The sequence below is a fragment of the Bemisia tabaci genome, chromosome 9, assembly GCF_918797505.1.
Source record: "Bemisia tabaci chromosome 9, PGI_BMITA_v3".
NCBI classification, from domain to species: domain Eukaryota; kingdom Metazoa; phylum Arthropoda; class Insecta; order Hemiptera; family Aleyrodidae; genus Bemisia; species Bemisia tabaci.
The window spans coordinates 29,529,805-29,547,851 of NC_092801.1; the positions used below are offsets into that span (position 1 = coordinate 29,529,805).

General features: G+C 36.8%; 2 protein-coding genes across 2 annotated transcripts in view; both read right to left on the minus strand.

The window, feature by feature from the left end:
* LOC109030430 (uncharacterized) overlaps positions 1 to 5,200 on the minus strand; it is a 17,572-nt gene extending 12,372 nt beyond the window's left edge. Inside the window, exons 1-6 of the mRNA XM_072304124.1 lie at positions 4,853 to 5,200; positions 4,387 to 4,553; positions 3,296 to 3,472; positions 2,395 to 2,646; positions 1,764 to 1,948; positions 676 to 928 (exon numbers count right to left, since the gene is read on the minus strand). Of these exons, the coding sequence (XP_072160225.1) occupies positions 676 to 928; positions 1,764 to 1,948; positions 2,395 to 2,646; positions 3,296 to 3,472; positions 4,387 to 4,553; positions 4,853 to 5,063 (1,245 nt within the window). The 5' untranslated portion in view covers positions 5,064 to 5,200. The remainder of the gene's footprint in view (positions 1 to 675; positions 929 to 1,763; positions 1,949 to 2,394; positions 2,647 to 3,295; positions 3,473 to 4,386; positions 4,554 to 4,852) is intronic.
* The window catches only part of LOC140223769 (fatty acid synthase-like), a 27,513-nt gene continuing 14,605 nt past the window's right edge, over positions 5,140 to 18,047 (minus strand). Inside the window, exons 8-18 of the mRNA XM_072304714.1 lie at positions 14,640 to 14,740; positions 13,714 to 13,942; positions 13,009 to 13,239; positions 12,183 to 12,372; positions 10,764 to 10,993; positions 9,394 to 9,698; positions 8,740 to 8,878; positions 7,127 to 7,249; positions 6,420 to 6,528; positions 5,669 to 5,983; positions 5,140 to 5,180 (exon numbers count right to left, since the gene is read on the minus strand). Of these exons, the coding sequence (XP_072160815.1) occupies positions 5,140 to 5,180; positions 5,669 to 5,983; positions 6,420 to 6,528; positions 7,127 to 7,249; positions 8,740 to 8,878; positions 9,394 to 9,698; positions 10,764 to 10,993; positions 12,183 to 12,372; positions 13,009 to 13,239; positions 13,714 to 13,942; positions 14,640 to 14,740 (2,013 nt within the window). The remainder of the gene's footprint in view (positions 5,181 to 5,668; positions 5,984 to 6,419; positions 6,529 to 7,126; positions 7,250 to 8,739; positions 8,879 to 9,393; positions 9,699 to 10,763; positions 10,994 to 12,182; positions 12,373 to 13,008; positions 13,240 to 13,713; positions 13,943 to 14,639; positions 14,741 to 18,047) is intronic.

Genomic DNA, 18,047 nt, shown 5'->3' on the forward strand with positions numbered 1-18,047 from the left:
ATCAAAAACGTCATAAAATGTATGAAAATATAGCTTTATATATGTGCTCAGTTTTTAGGGACCTATCTCATGTTGCGTGACCTTAAGTCACTGCTTTTGTATCTTCCGACATTTTACTATTCCAGCAAAAATTCTCAGAAATGCTGTTCAGTTCAACTTATCAATAAAGAGAATTTGAAAAATATGAGTTATTGTAACTGAAATATTTCTGAAAAGCACATACCGCTGAAATATCAATTGCTTACTTTACAATACATTATTATAAAAAGAAGAGCTTTATCAGAAATGCAAAGATAGCATATGATGAAATCGAACGCTTCTACCACAACCAGAAACAGTCCAGCGAGGCAATTTGTTTTTCGTAGGGGCGACTAAAATTTTACTATGGGAGTAAAATGCTTGGTTGACAAAAAAACATCTTTCTCTATGCAGCAATTATAACTATCAAATACATTTTTTGCGTAAACTGGTCGTATTTTTTTTTCAAGTCGTAGATTCAAGAGGAGAAAATCTGCAAAATTCTATACTAAGGGTAAAAATCTTGGTTGACATAAAAATCTTCCTCTGCGGAAGAAGTAACTACCAAATATACGTTTTTTGCGTGAATTGGTCGTCTTTTTATCTGTGAGATTCAAGAAGGGTAAGTCTGTAGGGTAGATCTGTAAGCGTACGTACCTGTGTCATATTTTGGGAGCTGGTGGGATTTAAACCGATGTATCGAATATTGACCTCCTCGGACACTTGGTTAACGTGGGGCAGGATCTGGGCCACGTTTGCAGGTACCAGTTTTGAAATCGGTACTCCGTGGTAACTGCCCCATTTTCCGTTTTTCAGTACGTTCATCAATACATCTCTCTCCAGTTGTTCTCGATAGATGCTCTCGTCAAGAGAGAATGGAGGTGCATTGTTATCCAGCAAGAAGAAAAACCTGAGCATTACATTTAAATGTCACAGAACGATTTCTGGATTAAAAATTCATTTGATTGAATAAAAAAATAATTAAGAACTTTTGCTAAGTAATTTGAGGGGCCTAGAGGACAAAAACCCATGAAAATGCATATTTTACTATTTCGAAAAATTTGTTTTTAAAGTGTTGAAGTCACATGGTTCCTATAATGGCGGAAAGAAAGTTATGAAACGGACTTTTTGATGCTTAATAATTGGAATTTGGGAGCGAATTTTTCACAGAATGTGCATTAAGACTAGTTTTAATTGAAATCATTAATAGCTCAATTTGTTCAAAAACTGAACCTTTGCGCCTTGTCCTCCAATCCCTTTATTTGTCCTAAAAGTTGTTTTCCTACCACAAGTTATCCTAATATCTTTATTCTACTCGTTTTTTGTCCCACTACAGTAAAAGCTCTACTAGTGGGATGCCAAACTGGATTTTTCCCTAAGGGTATGTGTCGCACTTGCAATTGATTGGCACTACAAAAGCGCTGTCATTTTGGGTCCTTGCAATACAGCCAACCGCTGCGGGTGAAACAGTGAGTGCCCAAAGAGTCAAAACTCCTTCAATTCTGGCGTATGCAACACGGTCATCCGTGGAGTTCGAATAGTTGCATCCGTATTGGAAATCATCTGAAGTTATTGTCGCATGCAATACAAACTGATGGCATAATTATTGTTCTCTTACGCCTAAACTTACCAGCGTTGCCTATATTGCCTATGACTTTAAGCCCATCAATTAAAACAACCATTGGTTCTATATTTTTGATCCGATAAGAGATGGAAATGAAAAGGTTCACTCATGGAATACGTACTTGAAATTCCTTGTTCCAGCTTCCCTCAATATTTTACGGATCATGGCCTCGGGACTTGTGCATGTTTTGCTGACGACGAAAACCAATTGCTCTTCCCCAGTTTTGACCTCCGATTTTAGAGCATTCAAAGTTGATAATACATTTTCTGACACGTGATAAACTTTTGTCTTCCGACCAGAAATTTTCTGAAAGAGAAAGCAAAAATTCACGTTCATCATCAGGCTCCTGAAACGTATAATTTCAATTGAAATATTCCATCGTCTTTGTCTGAAGTAATTCCTAAAATTCCTTTTCACATCTGATGCGCTCAAAGAGTAGTCTTGAATACGGATCTCAGATTTTTACTTGTTCCAATAAAATGAGTTTTCTCTTGCAATAAATTATGAAAATACGTACTGACCAGCTTCTACGAGTTAGTCCTGAACTTTTAACACGATTCAGAGCAATATTCTTCGTAATTTATTTGATGATTTTAGTCTTGATAGTGATTTTTCCTAACTTTAAGTTGTCTGAACTGACCAATAAATATACAAGGAACACACTTTGATAATTGATAGATTTACACATGCAGTTTAAAATTTCGATTTTTTTTTTTAACATTCTCGGCATTTTCTATCATTGTTAAACCTACCTTTTTCAGGAGTCCATATCTGAAGGAACCAAATACTTGTTCGTATAACACAGCATAATCTTTGCCATAGTTTGAGATGGTGTTTGAACCATTTTTGATCTGAGTTTCGACTGGCACCGCAACAAGGAAGAAGGTGTCGTCACTGCCTCCCTGAAGTGATAATTGTGACAAACATTGTGGACCAGAAATGTAGGAAAGGTGTACTCCACATTTTGTGCCATTTTTGTAAGTGTGAGCGGGTACAATTTCCACCTATGAACGTAAGAAAATATATGGATTACATTTTGGAATAAGGAACCAATGTCTCTGGCTCTCACATAAAAGCACCTTTCTACATTGAGAAATCAATGGCATATATGTTGTTTCTAAAATGAGCCGAAAATAGTGACTCCTTATTGCAAAATGTGGTCTATATAATAATGCAAGCACCGCACGTGCATATTAGCAACCAACCAACAGGAAACTAAGTAACAACTGTACGAATTAAACGTTTAATATGAACTAAAAATGCTGCTCCAACAAATATACTTAAATAGTTTTAAATTAACGATTTATTGTACTTATCTGTAGTAAATTAAGAATGTATGAACCTTTCATATTAATCCGAAAAATCTGCTCTTGTCAAAATTTCAATTTTATTGATTTTCATTTCGATCTCCATGGGTTCGAATTTGGCAAATGATAAGGACCATAAATGGCTAAAAAAGCCATGAATTGGCAATAATGAATGATTCAGAGGCAACTTTTCTAACTTTCATTCAACTAACGATGAGCTTACGTTGACTTGCTTCTTTTGAGGAAAGAATAAATTCTTTACATACTTTGCAGCACTTAAAAGAACGAGATTGGTACGCTTATAGTTTCAATGAATGCCGTACAGATGCATGCGGAAACTACTTACATTCAAATCATTGCTGGCCTGAAGAAAATCTGTAAGTACTTCAGAAGCCGATGGAGCTGATTTTCCGTTACGTGTATCACTTACTTTGAAATCTAGCGCTATTTTGAATTTATTTTGGGATCTACCTGAATTTCCAACCATTATTTGAAAACTGGCACGCCAAAATTCGTGTAAACTCTGCAACATTGTCGGCATAATAAAGTTAATAGCTCTTGAAAAACTAAAAATATCAAAAATGAATACTGTAAAATAGCAATAAAATTTTCAGTGTAATACTTAAGGTCGCGAAATCATTAAATTCTCATTTAAAAACATTTGTTTTTCCTTCATTTAGATTATGTAATACATTTAAGAAAGAAGGCAGAGAATTTACAATTCCTGTTCTTTTAGATAATCATAGTATTATCTAACGTTAACATATAAAATTAATGCAGTTTGTTAAGTTTTAGTTTTAAGCCACGTAGATAGATACAAGAAACACTTGTAGTAGTTACGATATATTTAAATAAAATTTCTTTTAAAAAAAAAAAAAAAAAAAAAAAAAAAAGATTATGAAACGTGAATTAATGCCTTAAAACAATATAAATTAAAGCGTGATATAAGATTTCTGACGATTTAAAAATTGTTCGTTTTATCTGACGTCTTTCTCCAGGCAAACCTGATTTGATACGTGAAGAAATGAATTTTAAAATTTTTAATGCGCTGAAACATGATTCCTGTTCAATTTCACCCACCAATGCAAAGTTTACTACCTCTATATTCGTTGTAGCTCAATAATGCAACAAGTCCTATTAAGCTTCTGCCGAAAAAGCACTAAAGGGTTATTTTACAATTGCTTTTTTTGCCAAAAGAAAAAATGATTTCGGTTTTCCGATATCACTTACTTTCTGCCAACGTAATGTGTTTTTTGCTTATTCGTCTATGTATGTTTGTTTTTATTAATGTAAATTTTTCTTATTTTTCTTCATTTTTGTTTCGTTGCATACTGACCAACAGTTTTCTAAAAAATCACTTAGATCACCTCAAAATAACTTATTTTTTGATTTTTTAAATATAATCCTCGATAGACTGATGAAGTACGAAGCCCTTACCTTGAACGCACTACTACCATAGGGTACAAAGTAAAGTCTCTCTGCGTGCACATCTTCCAATTTCTCAACTGGCTTCGGTATTGGGACAGTTTTGAAGCCATTTATTGTGACTCCAATACATTGAAGGCTATTCACAGCTGTGTTCATGAAAAACTCCACATCAGGAACTGAAACACGAAGAAAATAAGTTATATGTATACGGAATACTTTCGAATAACAAACCCGATGAAAAAACTCGTCACTTTCCATTTCTCGTTGGTGGTGATGGATCTCATTTTGTGTGCTCAGAAATTTGATTTGATCTTTTCCGCTTCTTTTTCCTTCACTAAACTTGCTCTTTCCGGTTTAAATGTTACTCTAGTAAGAATAATATATTGATTAAAAAAGACACGACTTCATTGAGAGTGCGATCAAGCTTGAGCTTCCGACATTAATGTAGTGATGTATAGATTTATTAACCTTTTACCTTTCTGTAGTTTTTCAACTAGTTCAGGATCAAGCTGTATAGATTGAATTGAGGCAGGTCTTGGTAACTGCTCGGTGGCCTTAGCATTCCACATTGTATTCAGGTTCAGTAGTGTGTCTAAGTAAATTGTCCAGTCTGAGTTTATTTTAATTTTTCCCAACAAGCCTAAAAAGGTGAGAAAAAAAGGAAGTTTGTAAGAAAGAATTTCCATTAGAACACTTTTCAATGAGTGGTGCTAAAAACTCAAATTAGCCTCTTTTTCCGATAAAGACTAAAAGTAATAGAAGTTAGTACACACCAAGTTTTTCTAGCATGATGTTGTAATATACTAATAATTTTAGTAGCTCATGATTAAAAGGATAACAGTATTCTTAAAGCTTGAAATATGTTCACAATTGCTTTTCCAAATTTTCAACCTATATTAATGGTTCATTAAAACAGTACTTTTTAGTTCAAATCTTTAAAAAATGAGTTTTCGTGCCAACGTTCCTCAATAATTATTCTCGAGCGTGGCCGTTTTTCTTTTAGGTACTAAATAATTTCACTAATGATGATTTTTTTTTTTTTCTTCATTCTGAATACGTTAGTGAAATCAACGAAGGACGGAAAAAGTTCGGTAAAAGACCGGAAATGCTCGACCAAAATTGAAGCATAAGGTCTTGTTAATATTCTTTTACAGGGCTAATAGGACTTTCACAATCATCGAATTTCAAAAAAGTTGTTTCTAAAAAAAAAAATTAGCGCATCGAATCGTGTAAAAGAAAAAACCCGATTTTAGAATATTAATAGAATAACAGTTGGGAGCATTGAACTTGCCTTTCGAGCACGTATGAATATCAGTTATTGATTTTGCCTGCAGGCCACCGGCCGATTCCAGGAAATCAAGGAATCGTCCGTAAGAGTCGTCACCGTTGAGGGTCGGATGAATCTCGTTGTTGGTCGGGAATTTATCACGTTGCGATCCGCGTTCCCATATCCTGATTCTTCCCGTCATGAGCACAACTTCTTGATTCGCACTACTGGTTTCGGGCTCATCGTTTGTTAATTCGTTTGGTTTATCGTCCAGAAAATCTTGGAACACAATGAATTCACCACTGCCCCGCAAGATTTGAATCCAAACTTGACTGGAACCTGAAATTTGAACATTTCATACGACTAAGGCTTCTCAGCAAGAATATTTAATTACAAATAAAATCAGTAGACCAATCGCGTTTTTATTTATAGCAGACAAGTATTCGAATCAGGCATTTTATCAAATGATTGGGCAGACAGTCAAATGTAGACCGATTACGCAATTATCTTAATTTGTGGCGAGAAGAGGCTTCAATAGGATTGATCATATTACTTTAAAGGCCCTTAAAATATTACTGTAAAGGCCCTTAATCCCTTGAAGTTAGGCCATGGCAAAAAGGTCAAAAAAAAAAAAAATAAAAAATGATTGATGGGTATCTCTTTACCTCTGAGAATTCATCCTTACTTTTGAAAATTTCCTCTCTTCTCTCGATCTTTCTGATAATTTTTTTAAAAATAAATGTTTCTACGGAATTCGGGTATTGGGTTGTATTACCTTCGACTGATAAATGCGGCTCTGAATAAATCTGAATGTTGTCAATGGCAACAGGAAGGCTTTTAAATTCCTGCTTTTCTATAGCTCCAAAGATTTTCCACACTTCAGTCTGGAAAACGAAAAAAAAGACATTTTATTTCAGGGTTTCAAAAATTTGCCATTACTGAAAGAATTGGCGATGATACATCAGCTTTCTCTTTATGTGAACTCATCTTCTTAGAACAAAACATTCTGATCCTGTACCTTTAAAAATTGCAATCTCCAAAAAAAAAGTAAAAATGGCGAAATAAATTTAAAGTTGCTGTAATGTTCTTACTCTACTCAGATAATAATTATGATAGTTCCAAAAAATTAATTGTATCCTCTGAGTTGGCTTATATTTAACCTTTTTTATAATTGTAAAGAAAATCTCGTGGACCTTAAACTTGTATTTGGTTTCTATGAGAGAAATCGAGCTAATCAGTTCTAATGGCCTAAAACTCGAAATCAGGTTCAGATACATTAAAAAATCGAAAACTCAAGTTTCAGCGCTTTAACGTTGAATTAAATTTGCTGACCTCAAACCCATCATGAATTAAACTTTTTTTGTACATGTGTGTAACTGAATTATACTGAACTTGTTATGTTAATTATTTCTATCTGCATTATAAATCTAAATCAAATTTAAACTTATGGGAAAAAATAATTAAAACTTTAAAACAGCTTACCAAGATGAAGGAAAGGCAGGAGATGGGAGTATCATTTTTCTTGTAGATCTTTAATAAATTCTTTATATCTTTCACAGAATAACATTTTTCTGAAATTGCTGAGGTGCTCTTGTGCTCGTGTGTCTGTTTTTAAATTTAAAGAAGACAGTAAATAAGAATAACAATTGACCATGCTGAAATTTTATTGGCAGGTGGTAAATTTGTCATTGACTGGGAATTTATCAAAAAACGAGCCTTTCATATCGCTATTTTCACTAAATTTTTTATGAGGATATCAACGCAGAGCTGAGAAGAAAAATCCTGTTACTCCAAAAAAGAGTGACGTAGGATACGAAACTCTAAAAGGATAGGAGGCAAATAGAGACTGTCAAAATCGCAGGAATGCCAAATCGCTGATTAAAAAGCTATCTCATTGACTGTCACTTGTCTAGAATTTCATTCGGTGGAAAAAAAAAATAACCAAGGGAAAAAACTACGAGTTTAGAAAAAAGCAAAAAAATAATTTGAATAACCACAAGTAAGCTTGGTGATTTTGATTGGTTTTCTCGGTACATGCATGCTATGAAAATGATGAGAGATTGGGTATTCTTGTTAGTACTCGGGCATTAAGAATGAATGGGACATATAATGCCCCAGTGACGAAGCCGCCGCCGCACAGTGGATCGAGTCAATTAGAGAGGTTGGACATGAACTTTTTGACTAGAACTGCAAATTTTGATCTTCATTTTGTCACATTTTAAAGTTCAAGGGGTGCTATTAGAAGAAAATTTCACGAGAAAACCAATGAAACCACTTCTAGAACCTCAAAGTTTTGTATAAACGTAGTTAAAAGCGTTTAAAGTTTCCAAATTCTGCCCGACCTCTCCTATTGATTTGATCCACTGTGCGCCGTAGCTCAGAATGATCCGCAACAACTCATGAGCCCTGTCCACAACGCTCTAGACACATGCCCATGGCTCATACACGTTGCACATTAGTTCCGTTTGACAGAATGTAAAATCCCGCTTTTCCAATTCAGCAAAAGGAATTGTGAACCAACTGACTGTGGCATCCATGAGCCATGGGAATGTGTCTTGAGCGTTGTGGTCAGGGCTCATGAGTTAATGCCCACCACGAGGAGCCGCGACGACGGCTTCGTCACTGGCGCTTTATACTTCCCATTAATTCTTATGGCCCGAGTACTAACGAGCATACCCCATCTTTTCCGCCTACACATAGTTCTGTTTGATAAGTGGATTGCATTTTGCAAAAAGGAGCCACTAGCATTGCAATGTTGCTAAGATTGTGCAACTTCTTTTGTCTTGGAGGAAAAACCCGATTATCCATTAATAGTTTCTATTTTACTCGCTAAAAACTGTAATTTTAAGACAAAAATTACCATCTAAATTTCATAGTTTTTCTCAATTTCCGCAATTTTATTGCAAAAGATGAAGTTGCACAATATTAGCATCATCGCAATGCTAGTGGTTCCTTTTTGCAAAATGCAATCCAAGTATACGTCCAATTGAATTGTAAAAATTTCTTATTAGAGTAAATTTGTCGTTTCTGAGAAAGTCCAATTTTTTCCCTCTATTTCCTCTTTCCTCGGTCTAAGTGCTCGCGAAATCAGTTACCATGTAGGAGGGTAGACCGTACGTCTCTGAATGATCCCATGTGACGAAGGGCTGAAGACTGGGCGTGTCTTGCGGCACAGGGAATTGGACTGGCGGATATAGAGCTGATACGTCTAGTTTACATCCAAGCAGGTACAACCTTTAACATATCAATAACCTATACTGAACATTGAGATGGAGTGCTTCAACTTTTATGACTGCCAAATTATGATTGGACTTATTTCTGTCAAACGGACTGTGAGCATAATGACGTGAGCCCTGTTATGCATATGTTCTTATGGGTCTCACGGCTCATGTCTAAATGCACATTGTTCCGTTTGGCTGAAATACGTCCAATTTATATCTGGACGGTGTCAACCACAATCTAAGTAACAACACCACAAATTGCAGGACTGCCTTTCATTTTTATTTATTTTCAAAATACGCTACTCCGGAAAAATTGGTTTGAGAGCGTTTCGTTCGTTTGATTTAAACGAGAAGTAATTTATAATCCGGTCCCAACAAAAGTATAAGTTTTTGGATTTAACAGTTAAATTTGTTGGTAGAAAGGATTAGACCTAGTAAGAATGATAACTTTCTCCTTTTTAGAAACATTTCTTTGCATCAAAAAAAGGTCTATACTATAAATGTATCGTATGAGTGGAGATAGCTTACTGTCCAATAGCCTCCAGGAGGAATGTGACACCATCCGGGCTAGATCTGAGGGTGAGAGGAACATTAGTGACTTTTTTTGGCATGGCACGTTTTAGGATGGCCTGGAGCAATCCATGAGGTGCGATCTCGATTAAAATCGCATTCGATGGTATTGACTTGATGGTATCTTCGAAAAGAACTGGGCTCAGCAGATTGTTTGTGTGGTACTCCGGAGAACTGTAGGTGGCTAATTCGGAGCCCCAGTTCTCCTTAGGAATGGAGCTACTGATCCATTTTTCTGACCTTGCGGTGTTTTCTGGAATAACCTGAAGAATTTCAATCAATTTTAGTCATTTTAGTCGTTTTAGTCATTGAACGTATTTCTACACGGAAAAAAAAGAGGTAGGGGTTAAGTCCCAACTGTTTGATGATATGGACATTCCCAATTAATTGTGGTAATACCCCGATTAATTGTGGTAGTATCCCGACAAATAAGGCTACTGAACCCAATTTTGCGGTACTACCCCAACTTAAGTTGCAGTGCTACCAAAATTAATTGGAAACGTCCATATCATCAAACAAATTGGGGTAGCACCACAATTTTAGGGGATAACCCGTGACACTTTTTTCCCGTGTATCAAACGGAACTATGTGCATTATGACGTGAGCCCTGTTATGCACATATTCTTAAGGGTTTCAGGGCTCAAGTCTCAATGCACGTAGTTCCGCTTGGCAGAAATACGCCCAATAGTACTTTTAAAAAGTCAAAATTGAAAGCTAGGTTCTGTTTTTATTTTATTTATTTTAACCGAGGGTCAGTGATATTTATCCTGGCCGTAAAAACAAATTTTACTTTTCACTCTCGTCTAAGGCCACTGGAATTTAGCGTTTAGTCACAGACATGATTTTCTTAAAATACTCGGAAATCATAGGGGCTAATCAGTATTTGTTTCGCTAATGCCGCAATCACACGCTGAATAAGGAAGCTGAATGTAGCTTGAATGTGGAAGTCATCGGTCCGATGCCTGAATTTTGCGCGTAACGCGCAAAATTCAGCAACGATTCTCAGCAACCATCGGACTAATGTTGGATTTGTCTGAACTATTCGAGTATATTTTATATACATCTGGATGAAAATAACTCGAATTTGCGAAATTTCAGCCGTTGGGCGATGACTGTTGACTTCCGCATTCAGCTGCTAAATTCAGCGTGTGATTGCGTCATAATGGCTATGCGGCTTTAATTTCTATTTTGTGTTTCAGACATTGAGAATCAGCAAGAGCGGCTACACAATGCCGCGCTTTGCCGACAGTGAATTCAACTCATTTTTTTTCATTAATACTCTGAGACTACTTAAAGTCGAATGAATTATACCTTGCTAAATTTCTCACCTCTTTCAGATATTTAAGTAAGACCGGTGCGGCAGGTTGAATGTATCGAGAATGGTATGCAATATTTGCAACGTTGACACTTCGTGCAAAAACTTTCTGCGAGGTCAATTCGGAGACGAATTTCTCGACGTCCGCTGCAGGGCCGGATATCGTGCAGCTTGAGTTCGAATTTCTACATGCAACGTCAATGGATTCTGGTAGTTGCTTTACGATATCTCCGTAACTCATCCCTATTTGTAGATGATAATACCAATATTAAAATTGTTTCAACACTCTTTTTTTGTACTAAACTACTCTCTACTGACTACACACTAAATTTTGTACTTAATTTTATGGTAAAAAATAGTGGTCAATGAATCAAGGTAAGTGAAACGTAGGTGTGCTCTTCCTAACTATATCGGACAAAACTTGGATTTTGGCTCCCACCGCTACAGCTATGGCGAGAAATTTGAATTTCAACGACTTTGCGGTCTTGACCGACAGAGCACAGGGGAGAATTTCATGAGCGCACGACCCGCCTTTTATTATTACACGTTCAATAATTACTTCACACGACCAGAGCGTAATTTTAGAAGTCGAAAATTTAAAAAAAAATATTTAGAAAAAATGTACCCGATACACGAGTTTCTCCGCCAGGGAGCTCTCCCCGCAAGAAATCGTTCACCACTCGCACGGGAGAGCCGTGGCGTGTTGCTAGCGCAAAACGCGCACTAGCGCCTACAAACCCAAGTGGATACTTCACGCATTGCGCAATGCTTGAAGTATCCCTTTAGGTTTGTAGGCGTCAGTGGGCTTTCCGAGCTGGCAGCACGCCGCGCCGCAGTGTGCCATAAACTTGCCCACAATTAATAGGTAAGGGTGTTAAAATGTACTAGGCAATTTGACATCAAATTCGAAATTAGACACTCAAGAAACATCAGTTGCGAAACTTTCGTGATCTTTCAGTCATTATCCGAATTATTTCTTCCTATTCTTGAGTTGTGGACCATATAGTGAACCGAGACCAAAGATTAGACCGTTTCCAAACTCGGAAGACTAGAATGTATGTTATTATTACCAAATCGTATTTATCTCATTGGTTTATTTTTTTAATGAACCAGATCAATAATTCAAGGAAGCTTGGAAATGGATAAATATAAGTTTTCCACCGCTTATGCATAGTGGGTGATTATCACGAGTAGAATTGAATCTTTCAGTTCGAAAACGACCCAACTCGGGTACTTGGGTACGACCCAACCCGAGTTGAGTCGTTTTCGAACTGAAAGATTGTCCATTTTTTGCGTAGGAACACTCCTTCTTTTGGCTGCTACGCAGTTTTTATTGTCTCTTGAAAAATATCATTTTTTTGAGATAGGTTGTTTTCGACGTGAGAGATTCAATTGTGCTTGGGCATTAACATTTTCAATGGTTGTGACGTACCAATGGCAGCCATCATTCCTTTGATGAGGGTTGCTTCTCGTGATGCTTTACCACGCGCATGCGCGGCTAAAATAGTCTGTTCGAGGGTCAGGCAGCCATCGGCGTAAGCGCACCCCAATTCTCCCACAGAATGACCAACCATTCCTGCAGGCTCCAACTTCAGTGCTCGTAATATTTCAGTCAATCCTATCTAGAACCAACAAAGTGCCATTACACTCTTACAGCGCATTTTTCACTAAATACTTTCTTTGAAATGTTTCTCAAAGAACTTTTTGTCATTTGAAATTTGGATGTCGTTAAAAGACCAAATAACTAGAAGTATTTCATGAAAACACGTAGTTGTGTATGAAAATGTGTCAGTTACGAACTTCAGTTTGAGCAAAAATAAGAGTTATAATTCCTCAAAACTGGTCGAAAAATCACAATTAGTGTATTTCGCAAGTCTAAAAATGTATTTTTAACTTCACACCTTACGCAAAAAATTGACCCATCCCCTTGAAGAAGTGTGCTGTGACGATTTTTTACAAAGACACTCTTAAAGGACTCAAACTCTTTGATAAACGAAAAATTAAGAACTTTGGAATTCCAAGAGGATTATATTTTTTCAAGAAATGGGTTCATGCAAGCTCGTGACATATTTTACTGTTCAGTCACATACCCGTTTACCTACTGCATTCATTCATTCTCAATTCATATAGCTGAGAAATCTCAGATTTAATGAATACATAGTTTCAAAGCGTCCTTTAACATACAATCGTATTGAAAAAATTAGATTAAAACAGATTTAATCGGGAAAGTTGAAGCTCCAATGATCCTCATGGCTCACCTGAACGGCCGTAATACCAACAAAAGCGTTCAAAATATTGTCAAAGATGTCCTTATCTTCGGTCGTTATTATATACTTGACGTCTACGCCATGTGGTGCGAGAACTTTGTCACACCTGTCTATAGTATCGCGGAAGATTGGAATGTGCATCAGCTGAGAACCCATGGTGTTCCATTGGGAACCCATGCCCGAGAATACCCACCAGATTGGCCTCTGGTCTCCGTCAGCTCTCTGGAAAAATTGTCATGAGTTTTTCCATAGTATTTAGTTTTTGTAAGAATGCTTGCTCATGAAAAAAGTACGCTCATGGCTTGGACATAGGCGGAATCATGCACTTCAAATCGGAGGGAAGGGGGTCCATTAGGCTTCCCTATTAAAATTCTCGAAATTTTAAAGGATCTGACATGCACTCTGAGTCAGTTTTTTCGTGAATACAAAATATAAACGTCCTCCCTTATTCTTTCCTCCGTTCCTTCCTTCCTTCTTCATAACAAAGCTCTTTCCTTTGTAATCTAATCACAGGGGTGTTAATGGACATATAGATGCTGAAGCACCTATTTAAAATACACCTTTACTACTACCACTACTTCCTTTCTTTCTTTCAGTTTTCTTCTTCCTTTTTTTCGAGCAAACGGGGGAGCATACGCCTCCTTCATTATCTATCATAATCATATCATTATTAAGTATCTCGAATTTCTTATTTACCTGAGATTTTATCGTGACGTTGGCGCTATCTGATGACACAATCCCATATCCTCTATACATGTGGTTCTGTATCTCTTGACTGAATACTCCATTCGCTAAAGAGGCAAATTCTGGGGTAATTTTTGTCTTTCTGACTCTTGTCATGATATCCTCCATCCCCGACTCTGTACGGGAGGATAACAGAATGATTTGCGGTAGCGTTTCTTCGATCACCGTTGTTGAGGATTTCCTGCAAATGGTTTTAATCATTTTTCGGTGTTCTATTTTTTGAGAGTTAATGAAGAAATTAAAATGAAGAAGAAACTGAATTACTTTGCTCTGATTTCTAGATCGGGTGTCTTCATTTGCTGCCTGACTAAAACTTGATTTAAAAAGATAAAAAAAAAGTTTTTCAACACACTTAATGAATTTTACACTTTCTTGGAACCTTCACTCAAAAAATCAAGTACTCATTTTTTTATAAGTTTTTGTATTTTGCGCATTTCATGATTACACATACGATGCAAAGTTTTCAGCGACGACTTTTCACCGGCGATGCTTCAATTTACACTCTTTGAAGTTTAATGTTGCATCACTGAAATATTATATTTCGTATCAGTGATGCAATCATATGTGTTGTTCGTCTTTTTCCCTGATTTTTCGTCACTTTGCAGTAAATTATTTTTTTAAAAAAGTCAGAGATTTTAAGTACCCTCTATTTTTTTTAAGATCGACTTAGCATCGGACACATTGCGGCGTTGTGCAAGCAAAAAGTCAGGGAAATCAAGAGAGAGAATATAAGAGGTCCAAACTATGGATGACCGTGCTGCAATGTTTTTCGTATGATAAAAAAGTAGCCCTTTGGTAGAAATATTTGCATCCAATTTTCAAAGTCGAAGCAAGAGTCTCAAAATACAGGTCATACATTAAGTGATGTTGCAACTCACCTGGGATTTGCTCTCAGAAGTAGATGACCAAAGTGACCGGTTAGACCAATCGTGTTAACACCAATTAAGTCTCCGTCATATATTGTAGACTCGGTTACAACCTAAAATAAAAGTTAAGCGTTTTTGATATCAAGTCTTTTAAGTTTAACCACGACATTTTTATTGTCATTCTCATAAGCAATCTGATTTTATTGCGTCAAAAAGGCTAACGCTTCCAAGAAATATTAGCATGCATGAAAAAAAAATCATTATCGCTCATACTATTAACATGTCGCTCTTATCGCGCTTCCGTCCCTGCTAAAAATTTTTCATGGAATTCCATGGTATTCCGTGCTGTTTCTCATGGAATCCCATGGTGAAGACACGGAACTCCATGGAGACTCCATGAAGACTCCATGGAGGAGGCACGGAACTCCATGGTGACTCCTTGGGTTTCCGTGGAGACTGCATGGGATTCCATGGTGGCAGCAGGAGATTCCGTGGTGGCTACATGGAATTTCAAGGGAGCGTAACGGAATAGCAGAGAACATGCATTGGAACACCGCGAAACACTAGAGACCACCACAAGAATAAACATGGTAATCTGTAAGCCTTTGATCATTGACAATCAGCAACTATTTGCTGTTTCGTTATGCATCATAGAATTAAGTTGAATTACTCACCGAAGTTCACAAGTGAGGGCCACTAAAATGTTTCATGTCATCAGTTATCACAGAATAAGTCTTCATTAGTGCACTGAAATTTCTACAACCATGGCATTCCCAAGACAATGCCTGCTATTTAACGATAATTTAATAATTGCACCAGTAGGTAGCAATTACTTTCTGTACGGAGCATGTTTTCATTTAAAATATGATTAACTCAGAGATTTGCTATGGTTGACAGAGATGTAATAATAATTTGCTGCTTATACTCTGTTTAAGACAACTGAAATAACCGCAATAGTTTGTCAAAAAACAGAAAACACGCAGCTTCTTCGAACCTGTAGGTACAGCTTTAAAGTCTGTCAATTAGAGACCAAACGTCTGTGTTTTGCAAGATTAGTTTAGACACTAACTATTCAATAGGATCGCCTTTACTGAAACTCATAACCGTCATACTTCCAAATCTCCTGTGTGAAACCAACATTGAATTGTAGAAAGAACCGAATAGCGGTAATAGCAAAACCAATGAGAATTGAGTTGTATCTATCAGAATTTTTTCATTCTATTTCTACGCATGGCCAAAATAAAAATTTGAAGATCGATTACCAAGAGTCCATCGCGATACACTGCTGGCTTACTTTCAGGTTAATCAAAATTCACCAACTTCGAGGTAACATTACTTTCGTAACGAAGAAGACTCGAATTCGAGCTGATACTAATTAAATCACATAAAAAAATTAAAATTTGCATTACTGGCAGTGATAACCAACAACTCATCTTGTGTTTAGTTCAGACTCCAAAACAAAACCTGCGTTGCAATCCTGCCGGCCTGCCCTGTTTCATGTTGAAATTGTATAAAAATAAAAATAAAAGCAAGAATAGAACACAAATGTTAAAGCGTGTGAAGTATGAAACATTATCGGCGTTACGCATTTCAGTAATAAATAAGCGAATGAGTTTTTATAGATCATGCAGATTTAAATAAAAAATCCTCAATTCAATTCGGCAAGTCAGGAGATGTGCCGCCCCGCCCTGCCTCGCCCTGCCCTAGTGCCCTGTCGGTATTTTGAGGTTAGGTTATCAACGAGGCGTGAATCGTCAGGCTCAATGAAGCTCTCGCAAACCATACAGTAATTCTCAGAAATTTATATATTTCTTGACTTCCTGCTTTCGCTACATCACGCCAAATCCGAGTTGAATGCAAGGGCCTTGAACTGAATCTAGGTAAGTCATGAATAACAATGATTAGCAATTCCTATTACTGAATGTAGACATAGGCACCAATAGTGATCCATCAGCCACTGATCTGTAACTTCATAGAATCATAGCATTACATTTATTTCTGTATCTTGATAAACTATTCTAACATTCTTTGTTGAATAGTAGATTCGTATGTGCTCATCATTTTCTCTATCTTCTCCTTGGTCACTCCTCCGAGTCTGCACCCCGAACATGAACCGTGATCGAATATTGGTTACAGTCTCCCTTATCGTGTTTTCAGTACATGATTAACATTCTAACTGCATTCCATTCCTAGCTGCTCATCAGCTCATGTCATCGTCCTCCTCAGGGATAATATCAGATATCTGTCAGATCATATGAGATTGCCATTTCCTATCGTTTGCCGAAACCCATATAGACTGTGAATAAAATTCACAGGTGAGAACTACTTAGGACTGAAAAAGAAACCTTAAATACAGGCCCTTCTAGATTTTTTTGCTGTGTGATGGAAACTAAAGCCCACCTCAGACAGTCTAGCTTTCCTCCACTTATACCGAGTGAAAAGTTGGATTGTTTGATACGGACATGAGAACATAGAGCTCGCTCATCGTATGTTGAAACAAATGTTTCTCTCCGATTAGCTCTGAATTCGCACCACTCAACAGGTAAATTCATGTAGTCAGGTGGCACCACTGGTGAATGGTGACTTAAACAATACTTTTGACGTTTGTCTCAACGTATGATGCGTGAGCTCTAACATTTGTTTGAGAAGTTGAACGGAAACCTTGGTGTGACCTGACTTTCATATTTTTGTTCAACCTCTCAAATGATCGTTGTGTTCTCGTGTTGTATTACACGATCCAACTTTTCATTTGACATGAGTGAAGGAAAAGTGACGTCTGAAATTGAGCCTTAGCTATTACTTGGTATTATAGAAATGTGAGTAGTGTGAGAGATATATCTGAAGTTACAGATGAGGCCTTAAACTTTTAACTCTAGAGGGCTAAAACATCATATCCTTATCAACGATGTTTCAGTGAATTATCAGATGTCCAATAATTTACTTCCTATTTTTATGGCTACCAATGCAATAATTGCTTTTACACACAATTTTACCAATGCTTTTTTACAAGTATTTTGTCCTATTACTAAAAATTATTTGGCTATCCTCAGAACTTATTTTAACTTCTCAAGAAATGTTGGTTGGCTTCACCTTGAGATTGTTTTAATTTAGTGCTGATCATTGGTTGTACTCATGGTTTTGATGCACTGTACATTATTCATTTTTCAGAGCTTTCATAAAAACACACCGAGACATTTACCTGCCTTGTTCAGCTGCAGCAATCGCCATTTGTTTCCTATCATCTGGCAGTTCCTTTGATCTTATCGAACAGCCATTCGCAGGGAATTAGTGGCAACCTTTAAACCATCTACGAGAGGCAATTAAGCTTCCCAGACAGAAACCAAAATCTACAGTTCATATTTCACTCTCTTGGCCTCTAATTTGGATAGTGTTGTGATAATTTTTGGTGCTGTTTTCCGT